General features: G+C 40.3%; 2 protein-coding genes across 5 annotated transcripts in view; one reads left to right on the forward strand and one right to left on the reverse strand.

Moving 5' to 3' along the window:
* The window catches only part of slc44a5b (solute carrier family 44 member 5b), a 58,847-nt gene extending 56,571 nt beyond the window's left edge, over positions 1-2,276 (reverse strand). For 2 of the 3 annotated variants that reach the window (XM_086283895.1, XM_086283894.1), the window contains exon 1: positions 2,015-2,269. In XM_086283895.1, coding sequence (XP_086140021.1) covers positions 2,015-2,017 — 3 coding nt within the window. In that variant the 5' untranslated portion in view covers positions 2,018-2,269. Of the gene's footprint in view, positions 1-2,014 lie in introns of all 3 variants that reach the window. The other variant, XR_015127264.1, reaches the window with a different exon arrangement.
* A 9,608-nt stretch (positions 2,277-11,884) lies between these two features.
* On the forward strand, positions 11,885-25,240 carry st6galnac5b (ST6 (alpha-N-acetyl-neuraminyl-2,3-beta-galactosyl-1,3)-N-acetylgalactosaminide alpha-2,6-sialyltransferase 5b). 2 transcript variants are annotated; one of them, XM_086283333.1, is made up of 5 exons: positions 11,885-12,252; positions 12,808-13,029; positions 19,816-20,225; positions 22,104-22,211; positions 24,063-25,240. In XM_086283333.1, exons 1-5 carry the CDS (start codon positions 12,232-12,234, stop codon positions 24,304-24,306), a joined length of 1,005 nt encoding a protein of 334 aa, XP_086139459.1. In that variant the 5' UTR covers positions 11,885-12,231; the 3' UTR covers positions 24,307-25,240. The 2 variants fall into 2 exon arrangements, with proteins under 2 accessions (XP_086139459.1, XP_086139458.1); XM_086283332.1 differs by lacking the exon at positions 11,885-12,252 and having other exon boundaries at positions 12,766-13,029.
* The last annotated feature ends 277 nt before the right edge of the window (positions 25,241-25,517 follow it).

Raw genomic sequence — 25,517 nt, forward strand, 5'->3', positions numbered from 1 at the left:
GCCTGTTACTCGTGGCATTTTACACATGTCAGGTTTATGATGCGCTGCAAAGTACCAGCTTAAAATTGTGAACAGGACCTGACTGGAGTCTGACATTCCCAGTGGTGAGCTGTATGTCTGTGGAGAGCACTGAGAATCAACTACTGCTGACAGGCTGTAGTCTTGACTGGCAGAGTGCTGGAGTCATGAGGTCTGGGGGACAAACAGGGGCAGAATATAGGGAGGAAAAAATAGAAAAAAGAAAACACAGCAGCTATCCCCATTAGAAGCTGTCAGGAGCAGACCTGACAATGCCTGTGCTACTTTGAGTTATTTTGTGGGCATTGTGACTGTGTACAATTTGATCAACGATTCATGATAAAATGCACGTGTACTTGATAATAATGCAGAAGGCTGTGTGAAAACCGATAAGAATGACATATCATCTATCAAATTAAGTTCTGCATCATCCCAGCGGTTGAACCGAATAACTGAAACATATCTTTTGGTATACCTTTGATTCTTTCTCACATTTCTCACATAAAAGGGCCAAAGATTTGGCCTATCACTGTGGCAGATAGCTTTGTCTGGATTTCAGTGACACCGTAGCTTTGCTTTTCAGTAGCCCAATAGTACCAGCTAAAAAAAGGAGTAAATCTGTGAGAGGGGAAAAAAGGTCAATCATTCAATAGAGAGAAAAAATAGTATTAGCTAGGGAACTCTTTGTTTCATAAAAAATACTCTACTGTCTGTGTAGCATCTGGTGTTGATAAAGGATTATATTGTTTTGATGAACAACATGATTACTCAAGCGGGTTAATGGACAGTGGATCTGCACATGGATTATATATTCCATTATATGCCTGCAGGGGCAAAAACATGCAAGTGGGAGAGAAGAAATATCCTTTGTTACGGAAGAAGGACAACTTGCTGTTAACCTTTACTGTAAGACACATTATCTGGAATGCTAAATTAGGAAACAATGAAAAAAACACTACACCTCAATTATTCCTGCACATTTTATTTTAAACCCCAAATGTTGTTGGACGTCAAATAGGCTAAACAGTTCTCAGGAGTGGACACTGGTGACCTACCTTGCTTAAGTCCCTGTAAATCACAGCAGGGAATATTAATCGAGATTAAAAGGATTACACAGAGTGAGCAGGGGACTAGTTAACTTCAAATGACGAATGCATTAGGTGACTGTCACACGAATGCACTGTCAGCTTTATAAAAAGCTTTAGAAGGAATTATCATCTGACTGTTCCAACTAAAATATCATTAAGTATTATGATAAAATGATTTTATAACGACCCTGCCTCTAATTAGCTACTTAGTTGGTCTTTTATCATAAAACATGATCATCTTTTGGCTTTGGAATGGTGTAGGACAAAACAAAGCAATTTGATGACATCATCTGGAGCATCAGAAAAAAAACGACGGGCATTTTTTTCCCCTCTAACTAAAAATTGATCAATTAATCGACAGAATTGTGTGCAGATTAATCGATAATGGTGGCTAACTGCAGCTCCCACTAAAACCCTAAAGCTGTCCCGTTGTCATGATGGTATACAGCAGTTATAGGGCATAAATACATCGGCGTTGACAACAAAGGCGACATAATAAGTGGAGCAGAAAGTGGAGATGGGACTATTCTCCTACCGTGGGCACTTTTACACCTGGTAAACAAAGCAAGGCAAAAGATCACAGCACTGCAGTTAATCAAAGCCAGACGCACGGATTCTTTTCGAAGCATATCCTGCAACGAAACTCGAAAACACGTCCTTCTACTTATTTGAGCCAACATCCGTTTGAAATGTTGTCACACCGTTACTGCGTATTTCACGCCAACCTTTAAATAGCCCTACAATAGTTAGCAGCTGATAGTGCAAGCTAGCTACCGTCCCTGAACGCACAGCAAAGGGTTAATAATAAAGACTCGGGCCAAAGAAGATATTGTTATATCCTGCTGTCATAACGTTACACGGTACAAAGGCAGAAGAAAATCTCCTACAACAAAGACAACCCGACTCACCATAGTAAGAGGTGGGGATGTCCGTTTTTCTAGCCATGGCACTTAGCAGGACAGATGCAGCACCGTCGTCTTGGTTTTGGAGACTGCATATGAGAGACGAGGTGAACCCCAGCTGTTTCAATGCCTCCCAGTAGTCCCGTCGTGAAATAAACACAGAGGTCTTGGGCTCTTGGTCGGAGGATGCTTCGGCCACGCAGCTGAGCGTCAGTCGTGTTTACAGCGCGACGTCATTAATTATTCCAAAACGGCCTTAAAGGGGACGCTGCGCACCCCGGGCCCCTGTCCCGCTTCCCTTTGTTACATTCAAAGCTCTCTCACACACGCAGGATATTGTGCAGTTTGGGCATCAGGCAGCAGCCGATTTAAGCAGCTGGTGAACTGCTAGGCTAGAGTTAGCACGCTAACTCCTGCAAAAGGAGTAGCCGCTACTTGTGTTAATTAATAATACAGTCATTTTTGCAGCTAGTATTTTTAGGCAGTGGCCACTCTGTCCGCACTGAGCCGTCCAGTGGAGAAACACTGACCTCAGCTGGGTTTTTCGTCACATTGCACATCTTCCTGAAGTCACCAAAAGTGACAGAAAACCTGCCAAAAAATCTGAGAGGTTCAGGTTTGCAAGGCATCGGTTTTTAAATCAGGTCTGACACTTGTTAAAAATCACCTAGTGTTCGACATTGGAATCACAGTCAGCCTTGAAAATAAATGATGCTGAGGAGGCCAGCTGCACAGAACAAGTACAATACCTTTGTGAGCGCACGGGCAGAGATAATAAACTGCAAAACGTGTTTGCATATTTTGAGAAATGTGGTGAAAGAAGGCCACTTCTCAGTCTTGCACTCATGGAAAAACATTGATTGTGGGTATTGTATGTCCACTCAGGATGTGGAGACTAACCAGGAAATCAATGAGCAGAAGAGTTGATTGGTCACCATACCTATTAAAGCTGCAACCTCAGAGATCAGCCCTGGATGTTACCTCCATTATAATGGAATATAATCACCTTTTAATGACAGTATATCTGAAATGTTAATACCTAATGAGAAACTGGACTGGGCATTTGTATTAAACTGACATCTAAAAAGTGATGTCTCTCTTAGAGCGCTGTGAATGAAAGTAATGAGAGCTCAGGCTGCCAAAGGCTGGTCATTAAGAAGGGATTGACTTCCCGGGGACAGATTGCATGTTGATGTGGCAGATTCACTGCCAGTAGCACACCAGGAGAATCAGAATCACATTATAGCCAAGTGCAATAAAGTAAATGTAGGACAATTTGTCTTTGTGACATTGGTGTAGGACAATAGTTTCTCAGCTTTTTATGGATGAGAACAGTTTAAATGAAACAACACAGAGATCCAACTGAGACCCTCAGGCGTGACTAATACAATTGATGTATATATATATATATATATATATATATATATATATATATATATATATATATATATATATATATATATATATATATATATATATATTTATCTCGCCTCTGTTCCCAGCATAGCTTGGTCAACAGAAGAACAGAATTTAAGTGCCTGTGTTTCAATCTTAGATTTTTTTCCGTGCTTTATATCTTTGAACTTCTTTTTTATCAGTGCCAGATGCCTTTGGATTTTAAATAGATTGAAAAAAAAGTCAAATGGAGCCTATTTTTAAAGCACTGCTAAAAACATGTTTTTTTGCTGTGAGTATTTCTACATTAACTAGTTAATAATAATAATAATAATAATAATCATAATAATCATAATAATCATAATAATCATAATAATCATAATAATCATCATAATAATAATATTGGTTGCATTTATATAGCGCTTTTCGAGACCCTCAAATCGCTTTACAATTCCACTATTCATTCACACACTGATGCAGGCGAACCACAGTTGTAGCCACAGCTGCCCTGGGGCAGACTGACAGAAGCGAGGCTGCCATATTGCGCCATCGGCCCCTCTGGCCATCACTAGTAGGCAGTAGAGTGAAGTGTCTTGCCCAAGGACACAACGACCAGGACAGACAGAGCTGGTGATCGAACCGGCAACCTTCCGGTTACAAAATGAGATCCCCAACCTCCTGAACCACGTTCGCCCCAAATAGAATCGAATGTTGTCAATATTTGTGCATTACTAAATCTGAAAAAAGAAAGAAAAATGGTCTTAATAACGAAAGTGAATCTTTAACTTGCTATGTGTTTAATGATAGAGCTATGAAGAAGTTATCGAATCAAGCAAAGAATCAGTTTATTGCCAGCACTGGGAAAGCTCATGAACCCTGCGAGGGCTGAATAAGAACAATAACACGATTCGTACAGTAGGTAGACTGTGGCTCCCTGCTAACTGTATTATCCAGACTTTCCATTTGCATCCATCTCCTCCACTGTCATTCAGTGAAAGAGATGGATGCCACCAGCTTGCTTATTGCATAATCATGAGGGTACAGAACAGATGCAGTCACATTTTACGCTGTTTGCTATCTGTTTTTTCACACCTTATGAAAAACAGCTAATTTCTTTATCCACATCAGCTCTCCTCTTGCAGCTCGGAGAGTGAGTTTTTTTTAAACTTTTATAATCAGAGGCAGAAGGCGATGCTTTTAACACAATCACCCTTTGTCTTTTTCTTTCAGTGGTTACAATTGCTGCAGTTTCAATCAACTCCGCAGACACTTACAAATTGAAACCCTCCATGAGTTCATTCATAAAGGGTAATTTAGTGCCAATGTACAGACCGAGCATCGCCGTACTGATGAGCAAAACAAGTATAGGTCAGGTCATTGGTATAGTGTTTTTTTTCAATCAGTTGGATAAACACAACAAATCTGAGAGACATACATTGCACAATGGGTAACAGGAAATTGCATCTGTGATTGGTGAGGATGCCGGCCGAGGAGTCAATGATCTTTGTGTAAGGGGAGACAATTTACAAAGAGAATGGACACTTTGTGTTTTCTGGGTTTCACAATGCCAGAGCTTGTATCCAGCTTTTGATACTCTCTCTTTTGTGTGATAAGTATAGGCTCCAGTGTTTGCCTGGGAGAGAGAGAGTGCAATAACATTTTAATTGCCACACCAACACCTGCACCATTCTTATCTTCAGGTGCATTACAGACTTATCTTGGTAATACAGCTAAACCGGTGCATTGGTTTTTCAAATCATTTATAAGGATACTACTGGGTATTTCACTTTCTTCACTATTATTCATCACTTTGCAATAATAAGGCAATAATTATAATGTTATATAAAGTATCTTTTTGTCTAGGCAGCTCTGCTGGAGAGAAAATAAAATGTCATTAAACCAGTGAATATACATGAAGATGCTCAGCTCTGATTCATTTACACTGTTGTCAAACTTTTCAGCGTTTTACTCTTTAACATAAACAACTTTGTTAACTGGGGAGGTAAGAGCACTGTCTCGACTTTCAGCTTTTTAGATGTCACCCATGTACTCTTCAAACTGGGGACAATATAACGAGTAATTGCTATTGGCACAGCAAACAGGTGCAAAGAGAGCAGATTATTTCCTTCATATTGTGTTTGGCTCAACACAGCCAGACAGCTGCCTGGCGCCTCACCGAATAGGAGGTCGGAGTTAATTAAAAAAGGTTTTGTTCCACAGACATTTGCCTTGCTTGCTTGCCGCGTGCTCCCTGAGGCTGTGTTTTGAGATGCGTTTGAGACCTCGGGGACTCGTCTAATCAAAACACACAGACTGCTAGCCACCTAATCCTCTGGATTCGCGATAACAAGGTGCTGTATGAGACACTGCTCCTTGGTGTTGCAGATAATTTGGCGATTACAAATAGTCTACCGGTGGTGTAGGCTTCTATCATCTAGTGCCACAGCAAAAAAAGTCAATAACAAAACTCTTTACAAAACTAAGGTGTGGATGTTATACTGCATATCCATTGCAGGTAATCATTATTGCCTCAACCTGCAAGCTGTGGTTGTTTCTGTTATATAATTCATTTTAACTTTGGCACTGCTCTAAACTAAGCGTGGTAGGTCATACGATATCATAGGTTTTCATCGCTCACTGGCCAAGTCCACTATAATATAACTCACTTCTTTAAGCTGATCTTTTGTTAAACAGAAATGTTCACACATGACAGTATCTTAACTTTGGAAATCTATGTAGGACTTAATTTAAATTATACTGACTGAAATCAACAAACATGACCTGACAGTGTTGTTCTCAGAGGCTTAGGTTAGTAAATGATTGCTTTGAACACTATATAACAAAGTAAATCAAGCCTTTTTACATGGGTTTTCAAAAACAGTTGTATCTGTCTAAGTTGTACAGTATTCGCTTATATTGAAATACCAATGTCTGTCAAAACTAAATATACTCTTATTGCTTCCATAGGAGTTAAGAGGATAAGTAGCAGCCTGGTGCTAATCAAATGCGTTTGGTTAACTGACCTCGAGCAAGTGTGAGCACATCTATAAATGTTTTGACAATATGTTGGTCTGGATCATTCAGACCACAATCTTCCTAGAAGTGGACGTTCCATCAGGTTCCCTTAGACACTACGAGCCTCTATTAGCATTTTAAGTGCTACAGTTCAACACTGTACAATTAGAGGAAGTCTGAACAAGAATTGCTCACTTGTAAGGTTTGCCAGGAGAAAACATAATCTCTTTACAACGAACACAACGGCAAAGATTTGTAAAGTTGGATGTAAATAGATCAGAGGACTTGCTTTTGAGACTGAAGTGGAGATGCTTGGCTATAATGCACAGCATTCAATTCAATTCAATTTTATTTATATAGCGCCAAATCACAACAAAAGTCGCCTCAAGGCGCTTCATAGATACAGAGAAAAACCCAACAATCATATGACCCCCTATGAGCAAGCACTTTGGCGACAGTGGGAAGGAAAAACTCCCTTTTAACAGGAAGAAACCTCCGGCAGAACCAGGCTCAGGGAGGGGCGGGGCCAACTGCTGCGACCGGTTGGGGTGAGAGAAGGAAGACAGGATAAAGACATGCTGTGGAAGAGAGACAGAGGTTAATAACAGATATGATTCAATGCAGAGAGGTCTATTAACTCATAGTGAGTGAGAAAGGTGACTGGAAAGGAAAAACTCAATGCATCATGGGAATCCCCAGGCAGCCTACGTCTATTGCAGCATAACTAAGGGAGGATTCAGGGTCACCTGGTCCAGCCCTAACTATATGCTTTAGCAAAAAGGAAAGTTTGAAGCCTAATCTTGAAAGTAGAGATAGTGTCTGTCTCCTGAATCCAAACTGGAAGCTGGTTCCACAGAAGAGGGGCCTGAAAACTGAAGGCTCTGCCTCCCATTCTACTTTTAAATACTCTAGGAACAACAAGTAGGCCTGCAGTGTGAGAGCGAAGTGCTCTAATAGAGTGATATGGTACTACAAGGTCATTAAGATAAGATGGGGCCTGATTATTTAAGACCTTGTATGTGAGGAGCAGGATTTTGAATTCTGGGTTTAACAGGAAGCCAAAACAGGAGAAATCTGCTCTCTTTCTAGTCCCTGTCAGGACTCTTGCTGCAGCATTTTGGATTAACTGAAGGCTTTTCAGGGAGTTTTTAGGACATCCTGATAATAATGAATTACAGTCGTCCAGCCTGGAAGTAATAAATGCATGAACTAGTTTTTCAGCGTCACTCTGAGATAGGATATTTCTAACTTTAGAGATGTTGCACAAATGGAAGAAAGCAGTCTTACATATTTGTTTAATATGTGCGTTGAAGGACATGTCCTGGTCAAAAATGACTCCAAGGTTCCTCACAGCGTTACTGGAGGCCAAGGTAATGCCATCCAGAGTAAGAATCTGCTTAGATACCATATTTCTAGGCTTTTCAGGGCCGAGTACAAATACCTCAGTTTGATCTGAATTAAGAAGCAGAAAGTTAGCGGCCATCCAGGTCTTTATGTCTTTAAGACATTCCTGCAGTTTAATCACAGCAAAACTAAAAACAGCACCTCAGCACAAAGGGCTCATATCTGCTGAATGTCAAACACAGAAGTGGAGGGGTAATGATTTGGGTTTGTTTTGCAGCCACGGGACTTGGTCTCTTTGAAATCATCGAGTCGACCGTAAAGTCCACTGTGTACCAAACTATTCTTGAGTCAAATGTGAGACCATCTGTCCAAGAGCTAAAGCTTGGACAGATGGTGTCCAAGCTTTAGCTTAAACTGAATCTGCTTTTTCAAATAGCTGCATCTATTCTTTGGATGTCTTGAAGCACTGACCCTTTTCCTTTCTGGTCTATGAGACCTTAATACCTAACACAAAGCAACCATGACTCTTTCAACATGGAGCTTATGTCGTTGCATGCGTCTTCTCTCACTGTTTCATTTTGAAGGTGTCAACAGACAAAATCTCAGTGAGTGTTTCACACAAAAATAAGTCAGGAAAAGTAACCATCTTTTTGTGAATCTTCTCACATTTGGTGTAAGTCATCTTGAGACCCTTTAGATTAATCTTGTCATCTTTTGCACGTTTGAAGCAGAATCTCAGCTCGGGAATAAATGAGCAACTGAGAGGTTATAGGAAACATTTTGATGTAAAATAAAACTGGAACATAAAATTATAATGTGGTTATGCAATATCACTCTGTCTTTTTAAATATTACTTGTTCTTGTGTCCTATGCTATCAAATTATGTGGTAACACATTGAACCATATGACACATTGCACTGTGATGTAATATATTGCATTATCTTGTGTCATCTTGTATCTTTTTATATTCTATATGAATCAACGCATCTCTCTTTCATGCAGAGAATGTCTGAGCTAATTAGTTCAACAAGGCAGTTTTGTAAATCCAGGCCAAAAACATAAAAGAGGACACATGCTGTTCCCATCGCTTTTAAGGAGGCTATTCGGATTTTTTTCTCTTTTTTTAAAGATCATCTTCTAATTGTTGTACTTTGTGTTGTTTTTTCACATACATTTCTTATATTTAAACTAGAGTTTATACTAGAAGAAGCCTATAAAAAGATGGCTCCTGACTTGATTCCAGCTTCTAGCACATAGGTGTCAAACTCTGGCCCGTGGGCCAAATTTGGCCCGCAGCCTAATTACATTTGGCCCGCGAAGCCATACCAAATTACTATTAGAGCTGGCCTACTGGTATTATACAGCTAATATATATATTGTTTAGTATTAAGCTTTGCTTGTTCTATATTCAGTTTTTCAGCAAAACGTGTTTGAGTCCATAAGAAAAGATTCATTCTTATATCTGGAGGAAGATTTTTTTTTCAATATAGAATTTTGGCCCACTGTGTATTTGAGTTTGTCACCCCTGTTCTAGCAAATCCATCCCCTGTGAGGAGCTTTAGTAGCTCATGTTGCGATGAGAAATAAAATATATATATTCCTGTGCTTAAATGGGATATTCAAAAATCTACTTTTTGATATGTTTAGATACCTGCAAATATGAAGTTTTGCAAAAACATTGTTTCCTTCTTTCCCCTTACCTACCTCCTAAAAATCAAGTGGATACCATTTTGGAAATGGATCCTTTTGGCAAAAGGAGAATCTCCGTCATATACAAGCTGATACAGAGCTTAAGGCCTATTACTTGGGAAAAAACTAAAAATAATTGGGAAAAAGACATTGGGGTGGATTTATCTGATGATGAGTGGAGATCTTGTTTGAATCGTATACATACTTCCTCCCTTTGCATTCGCCATGGTTTAATTCAGTTTAAAATTCTTCCTCGTCTTCATTATACAAGAGAGAGGCTTTCAAAGTTTTTCCCAGAGGCCGATCCTGCCTGTCCCAGGTGTGGACATAATCCAGCAAATGAGGGTCACATGATGTGGTCTTGTCTGAACCTGGATAATTACTGGGGAAATATATATAAGTATTATCTCATATCAGTGCGCAGAACTTAATGCTTGATTTCCGCATTGGCATTTTCGGAGTTATGCCATCTCAATACAAAATTAGTAAATCTCAGGAAAATGCCATAGCATTTGCTACATTGCTTGCCCGTAGACTTATTCTATTCCACTGGAAGTCTGATAAGGCTCCTTCATACGTACAATGGTTAAAGGAGGTGCTCTTTTTTTTTTTACCACTGGAAAAACTTAGATACAGAGTTCTCTCATCACAACAAAAATTCTCTGCGACTTGGAACCCATTTATTGACTATATAAAAACGTATTTTCCAGATGTGTGACATACATTTTTTGTTTGTTTTGTTCTGTTTCTTTTTACATGAGCCTCGGGTGGGGAGGGAGGGGTTTCTTTTTGTTGTTGTTTTGTTGTTGTTTGTTTTTTGTTTTTTTGTGTATAATCGCAACATTTTCATTATGTATTGTGACCATGATTTGTGAATTTTTTTTTATTTAAATAGAATTAAAATTAAAAAAAACTACTTTACTAATAAAAATTGCACCAAACAATTCATTTTTGTCTTTTATCACTGACATAAGGACATAAGCAAGAAAACATTTAGGTTTCTTCAAATAACTCAAAAACCATTTTCTGAAATCACTCCTTCTGTTCCTTCAGTTTATAATGTGCAGCACAAGATTCATTTCAAATACAAAAGGCTTTCACTCCCTCGACATATTTAATTCATGATATAAAGCCAGTACGTGACTACAGCCAAAATTACATTTCCTTTTCTGACTGTCTAAGTATATACAGATACACTTTCAGAAAAAAGCACCTTATTCAACACACTGTCAGTAGGGTGGTGCCATCTAAGGTTTTCCACAAGGGGAACTTATTTGTAACATTGTGCATTCGGAAGAAGGCTGGTAGACCTCTGGAACTTTAAGGAAAAAAATCTAAAGAAATACCAATTCAGTTATTTATATATTAATTGATATATTTGGAAAGATTGCACAGTGCTTACTAACTAAAGCTCTATCTCACACCTGCAGAAATCATTGTCTTTACATTGTGGTAGGAAACCAGTGGACCCATCAGGTAGAGGGAGACACAAAATGAAATATATGTAAATGTATTGAATATTTTTATTTACTGTAAAAACCCAGGTAAAGTTAAACGTTTAGAATATAATCAGAATATTGCCTCATTTGTTTTTCTATTTTACCAAATGCCTCACATCTAGAACAAAACAGTGCAACACGCTTCTTTTATTTCTTGAGGAGATACCGGATGCTTTATCAGTTACATCTTGCTAGTACAGTTCCTTCGACTTTAATTGTTCATGGATTAAACAAGGTTCTGGAAACATCCCTAAGAGGGTTTGGTCCATATTGATTGTAGTTGTAGATTTGTCATCTACACATCCATGATGTAAATCTCCCACTCCACCATATCCCAAAGATGCTCTGTTGGATTGAGATTGGTTTGAGATTGACTGCAGAGGGCATTTGAGTGCAGTGAACTCATTGTCAAACTCAAGAAACCAGTAGGAGAGTATTTGAGTTTTGAGACATTGTACAGCCATCAGAAGATGGGTACACTGTGGTCATAAAGGGATGACATGGTCAGCAACAATACTGTGGTGTTTAAACAATGCTCAGTTGGTGCCATGGAGCCCATGGTGTGTCAAAATGAGACCCCCTATGGCATTATACCAGAAACAGTGAGCCAAAACTGGATGGATTCATGTTTCCCAGTCTTAGTTGACATTAATGACACCTAGCGTGGTCTTCTGTTGCTGTTCATCTGATTTAAGGTTCAACAAGGAACAGAGGTGCTCTTCTGGTGGCAACGAGTGGTTATTTGAGTGGCTGTTGTCTTGTTATCGCCTCACAGAAATCGAGCCATTCTCCTCTGGCATCAACACATTTTCACCCAGAGAACGGCAGAAATGCTCAGAGCCGCCCATCCGGCATGGAATCAATTATTGCCCAGCTGATGCTTTAATATATCTAACTAAACTAATTTCTGAGAGCTTTGGAGAAACATGGGGGACAGATGTTTTTTTTTGCCTGTTTTTTCTTAATCATTTGAAGTATTTTTTTTTAAAATAAATTCACATGTCTATAACACCAGAGATTAATACATGTGAATTTATATTGACAGAGAAACGGTGCAGGAGTATTACTATTTAGAAAAGGCTGACGGAGGAAAGTCGGGAGGTGGAGTTGTTTAGGACCATGAGGAGCGCGCTGTTGAATGAGGGCTTCCAGGAGAGAACGGGAGAAGAGTAGTGGAGTGTCGTTTCCTTTAGCTGCGCGGTGATCCCAGTAATGCCGCCGCTCAAGTGTTGCATGCTGAAGAGTCCCGACGCCTAGCATGAAGAGCCGACAAAAGGGGAAATGAAGATGAAGATAAAAGTGGTAATTATGAATGAAAGCCGTCGGAAGTATCACTGTAATATTCCGCTGTGGGGAGCTTTTATATATATATATTTCTGCCTCTCAGAAGTGGAGTTGCAGACTGAGCTCTTTCACCGAATGTGACCCAGTTGCACTTTGCCACATACGCGTAATATTCACAGAGAATAATCCTACAACAGCTCGGCCGTTTAAAGTTTTTTTCCCCTGCGTGGGTCGGGAGTGGGGATGGGGTTAAATATGACACGTCTGAACTGAGCAACCTAACAGTATTTTTGCAGCCTCGTTTTAAAACGTGTTTCCTTGTTGACAGAGCATGTTGAGCGCATTTGAGAAGAATAGCTGGCATTACGTTTTGAGCCTTGCATTTGTTATGTTGCATTTGTTTTGAAAGCTGGCAGTTAATTAGTCAAAAAGAAAGAAAGAACGAAAAACAATCCTGACCAAAGGTGCAGATTTCATCCTCAAGCTTGTGGCTGTGTCGGTCCTGAACTGGCTGAATCATGCTCTGGCGTGATGTTGAGATTTGTCTTTCTGGTGTTTCACGTGTCCCTGCAGTGCCAAGGGGTTGGTGGCATCATCATCGTTACCATGGTTACCGGCTTTTTGTTGGTGTACAACAGCAGCTCTGGTGACAGATCAGCTTCCTCATCAAGTTCTTCGTCCTCATCGTCCTCTTACCGTTTGGATGCGCGAGTTCAGTCCACTAAAGTACCGGACAGATCACAGAGACTCCAAACAACATCTCTGGAGGGGTACTCAGGTGTCATGGATCATAAGGTAAATACGGACCATCTGTTCCCTGTGAACCAAGTCAAGTCCTGTTATGGGCGGTAATGATGCTGCACCTGGTTCTTTGAAACTCCAGAGCACTTGCATGCATATTACAAACAGAGATATTATGGTCCACATTTGTTTTTGTCTTTTTGTTTTTTATAAAAGCTGCTTAGGAATTGAAACTGTGCAGGATATAGATCATCTCAGATGTTTAGCAGTAATGTTATCTCACCTGAAAATCAATAATGAAACTGTTTCCATTTTCAAAGATATCAAAGATATAACATAACACACAATAGCAGTGTTTGTTTGGAGTGTTTGGGTCCTTGCCAGTGCATTAGGTGCCTGCACAGAGAGGAGGAGGAGGAGGAGGTTTAGTCCTGGAAAATATATGTTTGAAGGTGAAGTGAAGTGTCTGGTGGCTAAATGTGTTTTGATTTAGGCACATAGATGCACAGAAACCAGTGACACGACAGAAACTCATGGGTCATAACATACCGCAGAGTGACAATGTTTGGAAAAGAGCAAGAAATTCGAATTCAGCATCTTTATGACGTTTTTTGACAAATTAACAGTTCTCCAACCATCTCCATCAGACTACACAAAGGAAGGTGAATTCACCCTGTGCATTTGGACATCTTTGTAATCGGATGGTCATATTATAAACATCATCAGAAAGCACATTGATTGCGCTGCTTGCTTTGTTTTTGTTGTTTTTTTAGCAGCTGTACCTAATTTGTATTCTGCTGTCATCCAGGTAAAGCAGAGAGTAGCATGCAGAGTTCAGGTGTCCACTAAAAATGTGTTTTTTAAAATCCCCCCCAGTGACTGAAAACTCATTTGTGTATTTAATTTTTGTACTACTTTATGTGCCAGACAGTTTTCCTTTTTCCTTTTTGCAGCAGCAGCAGCAGCAGCAGTGAGGTCTTTTCGTTTGAACTTTTCACAACAATAAAAAAGTTCTAAAAACCAGTTAATTAAAATTGCTTAACACTTTCCATTAAGAAAGCAGCACGAGTCTATTAAAGGTTTATTTTGCCCTCAAAGGCTTTTATAATACCATCTCATCTCTTAAGCATGACCTCAAAGTTCTCTTTATAGTTCACTCTGTTGCTTAATTCATAATTAATGTCTTCGGCATAAAATATTTAGTGACAAAAGCACTTAAAACAGGGTGCATTTCAACTATAATGTCTACTCAAGATATGACCACTGTAATCTTTTGGTCGTGTAAGCGGCACCTTCAACAGTAATATAGTACAAAGGCCCGATTCTCTGACCCACTGCATTATCACAGGCTCGTCTTTGAGATAGATGGAGCATTCACACAGCATTACGTCTCCCCTCGCTGAGAACGATATACAGCAGGACACAGCAGAGTGGAAAGCATGCTGCAATGCTCAGGCAGCACTGGACAGGAACGGATTTGGAGAAAAAAAGTTTTGCTTAGTGTTCACCTTACACTGCTCAGCCATCAATGAACGAGAGTGTGAGAGTCATGCTGCTCTGAAGAGAGGATCCTGCTTAGGCCTGTTGGATTTGTCTCTGTGCTGTCTTGAGTAAGCTTGATTCTAAGATCAGCGCTCAGATTTTGCAGGTAGTCTTAGGAGAAATGAACGCAAGCTGCTTCACTTTGGACTTTGCGCGTGGGCACTTTATTATTCATGGTCTCTCCCGTTCATCCAACCCCTCCTAGCTGACAGGTGATTTGTGATGGATCCACACTGCGACAGTTTCATACTGCTTAGTGTCACTCTGTACCTCCCTCCCATTGGGGGAGATTCAAGCTCTGCTGCTGCTGCTGCTTCATCCTCTGTCAGAGCCCAAGAATGACTAACCAGAGCAGACCTGCTGCAGGATCTGTGGAGTGGGTGGATCCTTGCGTATAGTTCCTTTTAGGGTCATCTCAGGTCTGCTGCTGCTTCTAGTGGAGGGAATCTTGGCTTTGACACAAGTGTGTGTGCAGACACAGAGACACACACCATCACACAGCACGAGTACACTCACGCAGACACGCTGTTAAAATTTTATGCCCCCATCAGAGCCAGAGATGCTTGGGAATGTGAGGAAAGCTCTATCTGGTGTGCCTGCTGGACCCTGATTATTGCCTGTATTAACTTATGTGCATATCTTGTTCACATGGGCTGTGATTTCACTAAGGTGGGTGGTGGTCTGTGGCGGCTTTGCTCATTTATGCATCACCCAAGAGGTGGCAAAACACCCAGCACACATTAATCACTAAGACTGTGCTGCCTCATGTAGCAGAGGGTTATAGGCTTAACATTTGGCTTTCCTCTGTTCTCATTTCGTTGCTTAAATGTGTGAAAAGAAAACAGCAGCTTTGAACCCCACAAATCTCCGTACTGTGAGATCACACATCAGAGTTATGGTGCATATTTGTGTGGAATAGTTTCTCATTGTGTTTCTCACTGTATGACTTTCGCAGCGTCTGCAAGTTTTCTTTTGGGGAGATTTCTGCCTCTGGTATGTGTTTCTTTTCTTTGGCGTGTTGCAGTGATTAGAGCTGCTGACTTGAACAGATTCTTTCACACACACACAGGTTAACACACTCTCGCTCCATCTTCTGCTTGGCCCCTCATCTTTGCAGCCTCACTGATGTTTTGCCGATTCGAGTTAAAGAGATGTTGACCTTTGAAGAACTGTCAGCAGAGCCAATCTACATTGGCCTTTATAGTCTCTAATCACAAAGCCGGTGTGAAAGCACGAGTGCGGACTGTGTGCCAGCGCAACTTTATGATGTACCTACTTATTATGGGCAATGCCTCTTTGTGCTCTGACAGCTTTTAATGCAGCCAGCCTGGGGGGAATGGGTGCCATTATAATGCTTATTCTGTCTTTACCTGTCTGACGTTCAATTTAAAGCCGTCTCGTAGTGTACAAAGGCAGCTTATATTAACAGTCAGCGTGTGGAAAAAAGCAGGAACAAAATAAATTCAGCTCTTTGAGCTCTCTTATTGGATGACTTAGGATATACACATTTAAATTCAGCTCAAGGTAAGGGAGCACTCCTGGTAAAACAGGCGATGTTATCAGCTGTAACACTCAGAATGATAATACAACGCCTAATTTGTTGTCTAGTTTTTACTGAAAAATTAGGCGAATAGCAATAGTCAAGAGGAAATCGTAAACATCACCAGCAGGAAATGATTTTTTGTCTCTTCTCTCTCTTAGTTGACTCGAGCAGAAGAAGAAGAAGACAGGTGCTGTTATTGTCTTAACTATTTCCTCAAATTGAGAACAGATTTGGAATCGCGACCTGATTGTGTGTCATTGGCAGGAGCTTAATGAGATGTCTAGGGGAACTGTCGGGAGGATTTCATTGTAATTAATTGGTCTCTGGGAAAAGAAAGCAGCACTGATCGTGAATCCCTCGTGCCACAGAAGAGGGGCTTTTTCCATCTCCTCCTGCTCTCAGCTGAGCCACTATAGCCCAATTCTGTGCACTTTGGAAAGTATTCAGTGACAATGTTCAACATCTAAATGATTTTGATTCATTTCCAGAAAACGCATCTTGTTTTTTCCCCACTACTGCTCCTATCACAGGATAAGTCTTTCTATTGCTCACAATAATCAGAAATCCAATAAAAAAGTCTAAAACCAAATCAAGCAGTTATTGTCTGTGCATTCTTTCTGTGTATGCAGAGCTTTGTTATTATCTGAAAATGATTACAAACTAATTATTGAGGCACACTGTAGATAGCATGTTTCTACAGTTAAGCTTCCATAAGTGAACTTCAAATCTGCAGCTGAAAATAAAATAAATAAAGCCCCAATTATTGTTTCTGAAAATGTCTCTATGGAGACCACTGGGCTTGAGTCTAAGAGTCAGCTGAGATACAGTATGGAGTGTGCCCACTCCACTACCTTCTAGCAGTCTCTGTAGACTAATACCATTATAACCAGTGCTAAACAGACACCAAAGCAAGTTACCTGGATATCTAACAGTCATATGAACAAGTGGACAAAAAATCTCTGATTGAAGGTAATTCAGTTTCGTAATGTCTTTGGCTAAAACATGCTCTTTTTCCAACCTTGACCCTACATGTTGATCATAAACATAACAGGTAGCTTTACCTAAATCCAACAAAAATAACTTAGTCCAAAAGATAAGTCAGAAACTGGTGGTGAGAGACAAGCAGGTATAAATCTTCAGGTTCCTTATCTGGGGTTTAATCTGTGGTTAATTACGACAGCAAGAGACGTTTTTTTCCCAGGTTTTCTTCATCAGGTCTGTCTGACCTCTAAATATCACATCCCACGACTTCTTCCTGCAAGTCTGTGCGCTGTAACCTTTTTTAACCGAGTAGGTTTGCAGACATGAATTTGGAGACTGGAGGCACAATAGAAGAAGCTCTTGTTCAATATCAAAGGTTGACTGATGGGGTTTGCTCTGAAAGCAATTATGATCTTGGGTTCCCCTGGGAAGTGTATAATCAGGATCATACTGATTAGTCTGGAGTCAGAGAGTGGGCGGTAATTGACTGGGACTGGAACCAGAGCCGTACTCCGAACTGCATCTTCTTGTCCTGCTGTTAACAATATGGACCTCATTAATCCAGTCAGCTTCATCATGTTTCAGTGAACAGCCTCGGTTGAAATTAGTGTCTTTTTAGGTCACATTAATTCAGGAAAGCGTATTGATTTATAGGTTGTAAGATAAGATAACCTTTATTAGTCCCACACGTGGGAAATTTGTTTTGTGCACTATTGATCAAGGTAGACAACCTTCTGTCTGCATAATAAAGTCTGAATATGTGTGCGTAGGAGTCAGCAGGTGTTAAAGTGATGGTTGTTTCACGAATCAAAGGACAAATCAAAGGTAATTCAAGGCTGATTATGAGTGAAAACTACTTGTAATGAATTCCATTCATTTATTTATCCAGTCACTAGTCTGTGGGTTGCACCTTCAGCTGCCTGGCCTCTGAAATATTCTGCTTGTGATTTTGAAAGCCAGTCTCGCTGTGATACAGGATTTATAAGTGCCTATTTCCCAGCAACATCAAGCTGTCAGAAGCTCTGGGAGCTGAAGCTGGAACTTCAGCATCGCTGTCAAGGACACTTTTATTATTTCACAGGCACTTTAAACTATGACACCAGCCTGGCAACCTTCAATTGACTTTCACTTGTTTAACACACCTTCCTGACTTTTAACATTATTATAATTTGGATTATGCTTTGCGGTAATTGCTTGGACAGTGCTTAGGGGAAAATGCACTTTCTGTCTCTCTGTTGTCTGCAGAGAAAGAAAGACCTAAAAGGACTGTGATTCTTCCCAGCCAAGACGGGGAGGGTGTGTTTGTGCAACCAAGTGTGTAATTTGCTCCAACCTACCTGATATTGAGAGAGCGCGCACATCCCAACAGGGATGATTTTCAGGGGGGAAATCTGCTGGAGAATGGAAATGTGATGAGTGTTCCGAACAAAGACTTTGAGTGTGTTCGTTTGAAGGAATTCCAACTAGTTTTGGATCTAGATGTTTTTCAGACTGTTGCAAATTCTTGCCAGAGAAACATGATTTCATTACATATTTTGGGGCTACACTGAACTCACCACACAGATTTACAGACATCCCCAGACATTGCACTCATACACACATTTACGAAGAGACACACATGCACACATGGCAATCATTCAGCGTGGGGTCACAGAGATAGTGGGGGTGTATTATAAATATAGCTGTGGTAGCAGTGCAGCCTCTGGCGCTGGTAAAATCACCTGTCTGCACACACACACACACACACACACACACACACACACACACACACACACACACACACACACACACACACACACGTTCCCACCTCAGAACCTGATGGAGTGTGAAGTACCGAGCACAGTTCAGAATGCCGATGCAGCTCTCTATTAGGGTGGGGAATAATTCATGTGAAGAGTCTCTGGGTGTTTGCTGTCGGATCATTCAGTCTGAGCTCGCATTTTTCAAGTTTGAAAAACCTGGTTGGATGCCGCAACATGAATACCTGGTTCAATTCAAGCCCAAACAAGCACTCTTCACTCCAATGCTGCACAAAAAGCTTGCATGAACAGGATGTTGACCAGTGCATGTTGTCCCTGTTTTATGTTTTTTTTAATTTTAAGTGAAAACTGCTGAATGTGTGATGTTGATAGAAAATGAAAGCACTGTGTCAAATAGCCTCTGCTCTATACTGTCAACTGTTTAAATAACAGACAGAGTCGCCCAATACAAGTGTACCTGCTTGATTCAAGACCCGTCTGAATGCAGCCGAATCATAATCAATGATTGAAAGGGCTCTACACGAATTTGCTTTAAACTCCAGTGTTAGAATCCTCTTTGCTGATGCTTTATATCCTTCAAGCTTGCTTAAGCTTTTCGTGGTTGCCACATTTTAAAATCAAGCAGAGCATCTCAGAAAAAATAAGATTTGACTTGATAGTATCTCATTTCCCACATTTAAATACGTCAACAACTACTGAACGCAAATATTGTTGGTTTCTGGTTCTCAAAGGCTAAAAAACACTTTTTAACACACTTTTTATCTTCATGTGTTTAAGATACATTTTCAATCATGTAAGTAAAAATAATACAGTATCTTGCACATCAAGTTAGGACCTCGCTCTGAAGCTACATCTGGTTTTACGGAGTGCCAGAGAGATTTAAACTCATTTATCTGAAACTGTTAAGTCCATCTGCGACTTGTAGTTGGATTTTTCTCTTCCACCACTTTGTCTCATTACATAATGTGAATGAAACTGCAACGATGTCTGACTTTTTAACTTTGAACTTCACAGCCTCTGAACATGCACTGCAGGACTTGTGCCCTGGTGACCAGCTCTGGGCAACTGACAGCGAGCAAGAGGGGCAAAGAAATCGACCGCTCTGAGTGTGTTATTCGTATGAACGATGCTCCCAGCCTCGGGTATCAGCAGGATGTCGGTCGGCGCGCAAGCCTGCGTGTTATAGCCCACTCCAGCCTGCAAAGGGTGCTGCAGAGCAGGCAGGAGCTCCTCAACATGAGCCAAGACACAGTGTTCATCTTCTGGGGACCGAGCAGTTGCATGAGACGTGATGGAAAAGGCCATGTTTACAACAACCTAAAGCTTTTAAACCAGCTGCTACCCAAACTTAAAATCTACATTATTTCCAGGATCAAGATGCTGAAGTTTGATGAACTATTTAAAAAGGAAACTGGGATTGACAGGTAAATATTCACATGATGAGCAAGTTTTATATTTTTGGGACTTGAATGAGACAAGATGGAGAGGTGAAAAGAAATCAAGAGACACACAACACACAAAAGAACTGTCAGTAGTGTTTATATTAGGGGAATATATTACAAAGATAGAAAGCACTAATTTCCTACCTATTGTTTTATGTACAGAATTCAGTACACAGCAGATATATGTTTGTCATAAGCAAAGGCAGGAGTAAGGGATTCATTATTCATTATTTTTTGTTTTGACGCATAAACGTAAACACAGTTTAAAGAATGCAAAAACAACAGGATGCACCAGACACTGATATTACCTTCGAGATGTAAAATGCAATTTGTGAACAAACTCCAAACCCTGATTGTGCAAACAGGATGTGATGGATATATGAGCTGAGCGAGAGACTGCGATTTGGATGAGGCTTTAATGAAGAGCTGCAGCAGCTCCCAGACATGCCAGAACCCTTTGATACATGTGACTCAATCTTTGTAGATGTAACTACATGAGTGGCCGACACCTTTGCCAGCATTCGTGATCGTTTTGGCAATCTCCCCTCAGGACATCTGTGAGTCCTTATCTTGAGGCTATCATCATCATTCACTCACTGATCTGAAAACTGGAGAAAAAAAGTAATGCATGGGAAGAATCCATGCTACTAAACTGGCCAATCACAACCATTGTAGGCTGTGTTCATGTGACATGTAGTTACATTTCCAGGAAGCAGCACATCATTTCATCATCAGTGTAAGGTTTCAGAGGGATCTACAGATATAACATACCTCCAGTGTACATTTTATGCAAAGGTATAATTTTCCTATGGGAAAGCCTAACAGGTTTATGCAGCTGGTAGGCATCAGGAAGTGAAATGCTTGCACTGTAGTCCCAATCCTGCATCTCGAATAAAATTATCTTTAATATTGCATTAAAAAGTAATAACATTCTAAAGAAACAGCTCACAAAAGTCTCAGCTGGAAAAAAGAAAACATTTTATCATCAAAAATCTCAAGCTGGGTTACCAAAGAGGTATACACGTTCTTTGCTTTTATAGAGATTATGAAGCGGAGGCACGTTTCCTGACTTTTAATACATGGTAATTGTCTCTTTGCATACGCGGGACAGGCAAAGTGAAAATGGCTGAATGTGACCTTGCAAAAAAAGACAAAGGCAGACAAAGACACCTCACTGTCGTGAATGCAGCTATTCATCTAAACTCATTTGCATGTGAACAATAAGCCAACAGAATGAAAACTGAATGAAAAATGTTGCATTTGAATGGCAATCCAGTGACTTCTGCTCTCATGTAGCAATAGCCAGTGTCAGAATGAATGTTTTTATGTATTTATCTTTATTTTATTTTCTATTCTATTCTATTTCTTGCCCATGTATCAACTGTCACACAGTCAGCTACAGGGTTTCCTCTTCAGCGACTGATCAGATGAAATCTAAAAACTACGGTTTTACCATCTTTAATCTTTTCTGAACAGGCAGTAAGAAGGAAGTGCGCTCAGTATATTTTTGTGAAAATGGTAAGCTTCTCTTTTCTTCCAGGAAGAGTTCCAACTCCTGGTTGAGCACCGGCTGGTTTACTATGGCTATAGCCCTGGAGCTGTGTGATAGGATCAACGTCTATGGCATAGTAGTAGGCTAACAGACCACTTTACTGCTGGTGTTCACTGATGATTATGTCATGAAATGCCAACTGCTATTTTTTATGCACAGGTCCATTCACGCGTGGCGAAAAAAGAAGGGACTATATTCATCATTTTCATGAATAATAAACCTAGCTTTATGATTTTCGACTAAAGTGATTGGAATTCATGAGACACTTCACTCACAAGCACAAATGGTAAGCTTCTCTTTTCTTCCAGGAAGAGTTCCAACTCCTGGTTGAGCACCGGCTGGTTTACTATGGCTATAGCCCTGGAGCTGTGTGATAGGATCAACGTCTATGGCATGGTGCCTCCTGATTTCTGCAGGTAGATTCCTGCAGTTTCTTTTTCTTCTCCAAATATTTATTAGCTTTGCTTCATTTTTTTTTAAACTTAGCATAATATGACTTGTAGATTTTTATTGATAAACCACCATGGCCAAAACATAGTTCCATGCAATTCAAATATTTTGGTTTTCAGTAATATTGTGTCAGTTTATAATTGGGTAAAAGGCCAGCAGGGTTTTCATTTGATGTTATAAAGTAAAGACCCCACCATTCTAAAATATGATATGTTTTTTAGTACCAAGATGTGTGATGGGAATTTTAATAGACTACAATGTAATTACTGAATAATAGAGCATTGAAAACCTATGATGAAATGACATATTATTATTGGCAATGTTTAATTTTACAGACGTACAGTTATTTAGTCTTGAAAATCTTAAATACATGAATGTTTCTCATATTTGTCAGATTTTACACAATATGGTTTCTCCACTATTTAGTCGGTTTATTACTACTAGGATAAACAAAAAACAAATGAAAAGAAGTCTGACGTTACAGGACTGCATTATTTCTTTGAGGACGAGCTCTTTTGGTCAGTCTGCATTAAATGTAAAGGTGTGTTAGAGTGGAGCTCTGTACCCGTCAGCGTCAGACAGCAGAGTTTGAAATGCCAGTTAAATAAATTAATAATCAGTTGATTGATAAGCAGATACAAAGCAGTGAGTTGGTTGTTCTCCTATTGCCAACTCGTTTCCCTTCACTATTGGGCTTTTGGTATGTTTTCTTTTTCTTCTTCTCCTTTTACCTTTTAAGATGTAGCCAGGGACCACATATTTAAATGATCCCAAGGCTAACTCTTGTGTCTTTACAGCAATGTTTATTAAAAAAAATATTTAGATAAGCTCCTTAATCATCTGAGCATTTTGCATTTTGCAGCATTTTGCTCTCCACCAACTCCCAAAAGAAATATCAATGTTCCACCATATTTAACATCTACTAACTAGCTTTGTCTGATGGGTGCAGTGGGTTTGGAGCTGCACAATGCAGCAGAAAACAAGACATACCAATCCGCCGAATGTTATTAGAATTAAATAATTGTACTGAGAAAGAGCGTGTCACACGTGCACGCACTTTTAACCCTTATTCACTGGTTTGTGAATGTTATTTTCTCCTTAGCATCGAGTTTTGTCTGTTAAAATATGCATTGAGATGCTTTATCCTCACGGCAGGTTCAGTTTGTCACTTCCTGTTTGAGCCAGTGGGCCAAATAGTGCATGAAGCGAATGGAACACTTCTTCTGTTTTGTGCTGCAGCCTCACTCTGTGATTTAGTGTGTGCCGACACCACTGATGTTTCCACATAAAATCGTGTCTAGTGCATCTTTAATGATGTCTTCCAACTTGGTAATATAGCATTTACTCCCTGCAGTGGACGACAGCACCACTGAAAACATCTTCACATTTTACAGTGAAACAGCGCTGCTGAAAATATACTGTACAGGTTTCACCATGTGTTTTTAGCATTTAAGAGACACTGGAAAATTTGCTGATTTTATTTTCTAAAATTTGGCCGCAAGGACAAGAGCACAAAGAACACTTTGAAAAATTCATGGCACTCTCACGTGTCACAGAAAGCTCCTCCACTGAGCTTTGTGTTAGCGTGAGTGTCAGATGAATAGGAGAGTGTATAATGAACATTTCTGTGAGTGCAGATTCTTCTGATCTTTCTGTTTTTCTTTGTTCCTTCTTCTCTTTATTCCCCTCTCCGACTTGTTTCTTTCCCCCTCCCCAACCATGAATCTCATAATTACACACTATTTCGACATCCCCCCTGTGCGCATTGGCTTTCATGCTATTTCATGGCTTCCTCCTCTCTCTTCTCGCCTGTGTAGATCCTCCTCCCATCCTACTGTACCATATCATTACTATGAGCCCTCGGGGCCCAACGAGTGCTCCATGTATCTTTCTCACGAGAGAAATCGGCGAGGAAGCCACCACCGTTTCATCACAGAGAAGGCGGTATTTGCAAACTGGGCTCGAACTCGTGACATCCACTTTTACCAGCCAGACTGGAAGCCCTCTCCCATCGTCACCACCGTGAATGGCTCGTACACTGCAAATCCAGCCGGATCCTGAAATGCACCCCAGAGACGATCCCCAGAAATGTGAAATATGTGTGTGGATGGTTTTCAGCGTTCAGATTCCCTCTCTGGCCAGTATGAATACACAAGACAGCAGCAGGACAGAGCGAGCTGCTTGTGGCTGTTAGCCGACTGTCTAAGCAGCTTGGCAGAATGGGATCATTGCGTAACAGCAGCACAAAGCCTCAACAATGCTTTGGAAGTGTAACTCTAAAAGGATGAATTTCATACTGGAATCAAAGCCATGAGGGTTGTCTCAAGTGTGCTTTTTACACAAAATAGAGCCGCTTTAGTAACACTTGAGCTGTCAGAGAGGAAACAGGCAAAAGGAAAACAGTAAACACTGAAAAACTGGGTGCATGTCTCATCTATTCTATCAATTAAAATGGAATAAAGGGTAGTAGTAGGCTAACAGACCACTTTACTGCTGGTGTTCACTGATGATTATGTCATGAAATGCCAACTGCTATTTTTTATGCACAGGTCCATTCACGCGTGGCGAAAAAAGAAGGGACTATATTCATCATTTTCATGAATAATAAACCTAGCTTTATGATTTTTGACTAAAGTGATTGGAATTCATGAGACACTTCACTCACAAGCACAAATGTCAGCTTCATGGTGGATGTAAAAGCGTATCCTCTTGGGATATAAATGTCTGTGACAAATTTCATGGGAATTTATCCGATAGGTGCAGCCTGAATGAAAGTGGAGGACCAACCAAGTGACAATGCACGGCTGGACTGAATTTTTACATTACTGGGTTGGATCATTTATGCTCTTAATGTCTGTGTTTCCACATTCTTGTAAGAAAGTCATGTATAGTTTGCCAATATTTGGCATTAAATGTGATGGAAATAAAATTCTTGTCACAAACATGGCACAGTACATCATGTGTAAATGTAATCTCCCCTCGATGGAAGTCGTATTTAGACACAGTCCAGTTTATAGAGACATGATAATTAGGTCTCATTTTGCTCTCTAGCTCTCTGTAACAGATTGCCCTCAAGAAAGCCCTGCCAGCCCATGTGTCTGATACTCGAGGCCATGATTTGTTCTGTGATTAAATCCAAATGTCAGAACAAGTCCTCAAAGGCTTTTTCCTTGACTTCCAGCCAAGTCAGCTACTCTACCACAGATAAAAATGATTATATCAAAGTGTCCTGAGCAGCCGCTTCGGTCTTGACCCACGGGCTTCTGTCTCCC

This window comes from Aulonocara sp. 'chitande type north' Nkhata Bay, linkage group LG23 (assembly GCF_057382095.1).
Source record: "Aulonocara sp. 'chitande type north' Nkhata Bay isolate Kocher_YH1m ecotype deep benthic linkage group LG23, A_spYH_male_GT1.1, whole genome shotgun sequence".
NCBI classification, from domain to species: Eukaryota; Metazoa; Chordata; class Actinopteri; order Cichliformes; family Cichlidae; genus Aulonocara; species Aulonocara sp. 'chitande type north' Nkhata Bay.

Bases quoted from the DNA above. Each gene is read 5' to 3' on its own strand.
- st6galnac5b (XM_086283332.1), top strand. From the start codon at position 12,766: ATGTTGAGATTTGTCTTTCTGGTGTTTCACGTGTCCCTGCAGTGCCAA. The intron at 13,030-19,815 runs GTAAATACGGAC...TGAACTTCACAG, and splicing joins CAGGTGTCATGGATCATAAG to CCTCTGAACATGCACTGCAG. The intron at 22,212-24,062 runs GTAGATTCCTGC...TCGCCTGTGTAG, and splicing joins GTGCCTCCTGATTTCTGCAG to ATCCTCCTCCCATCCTACTG.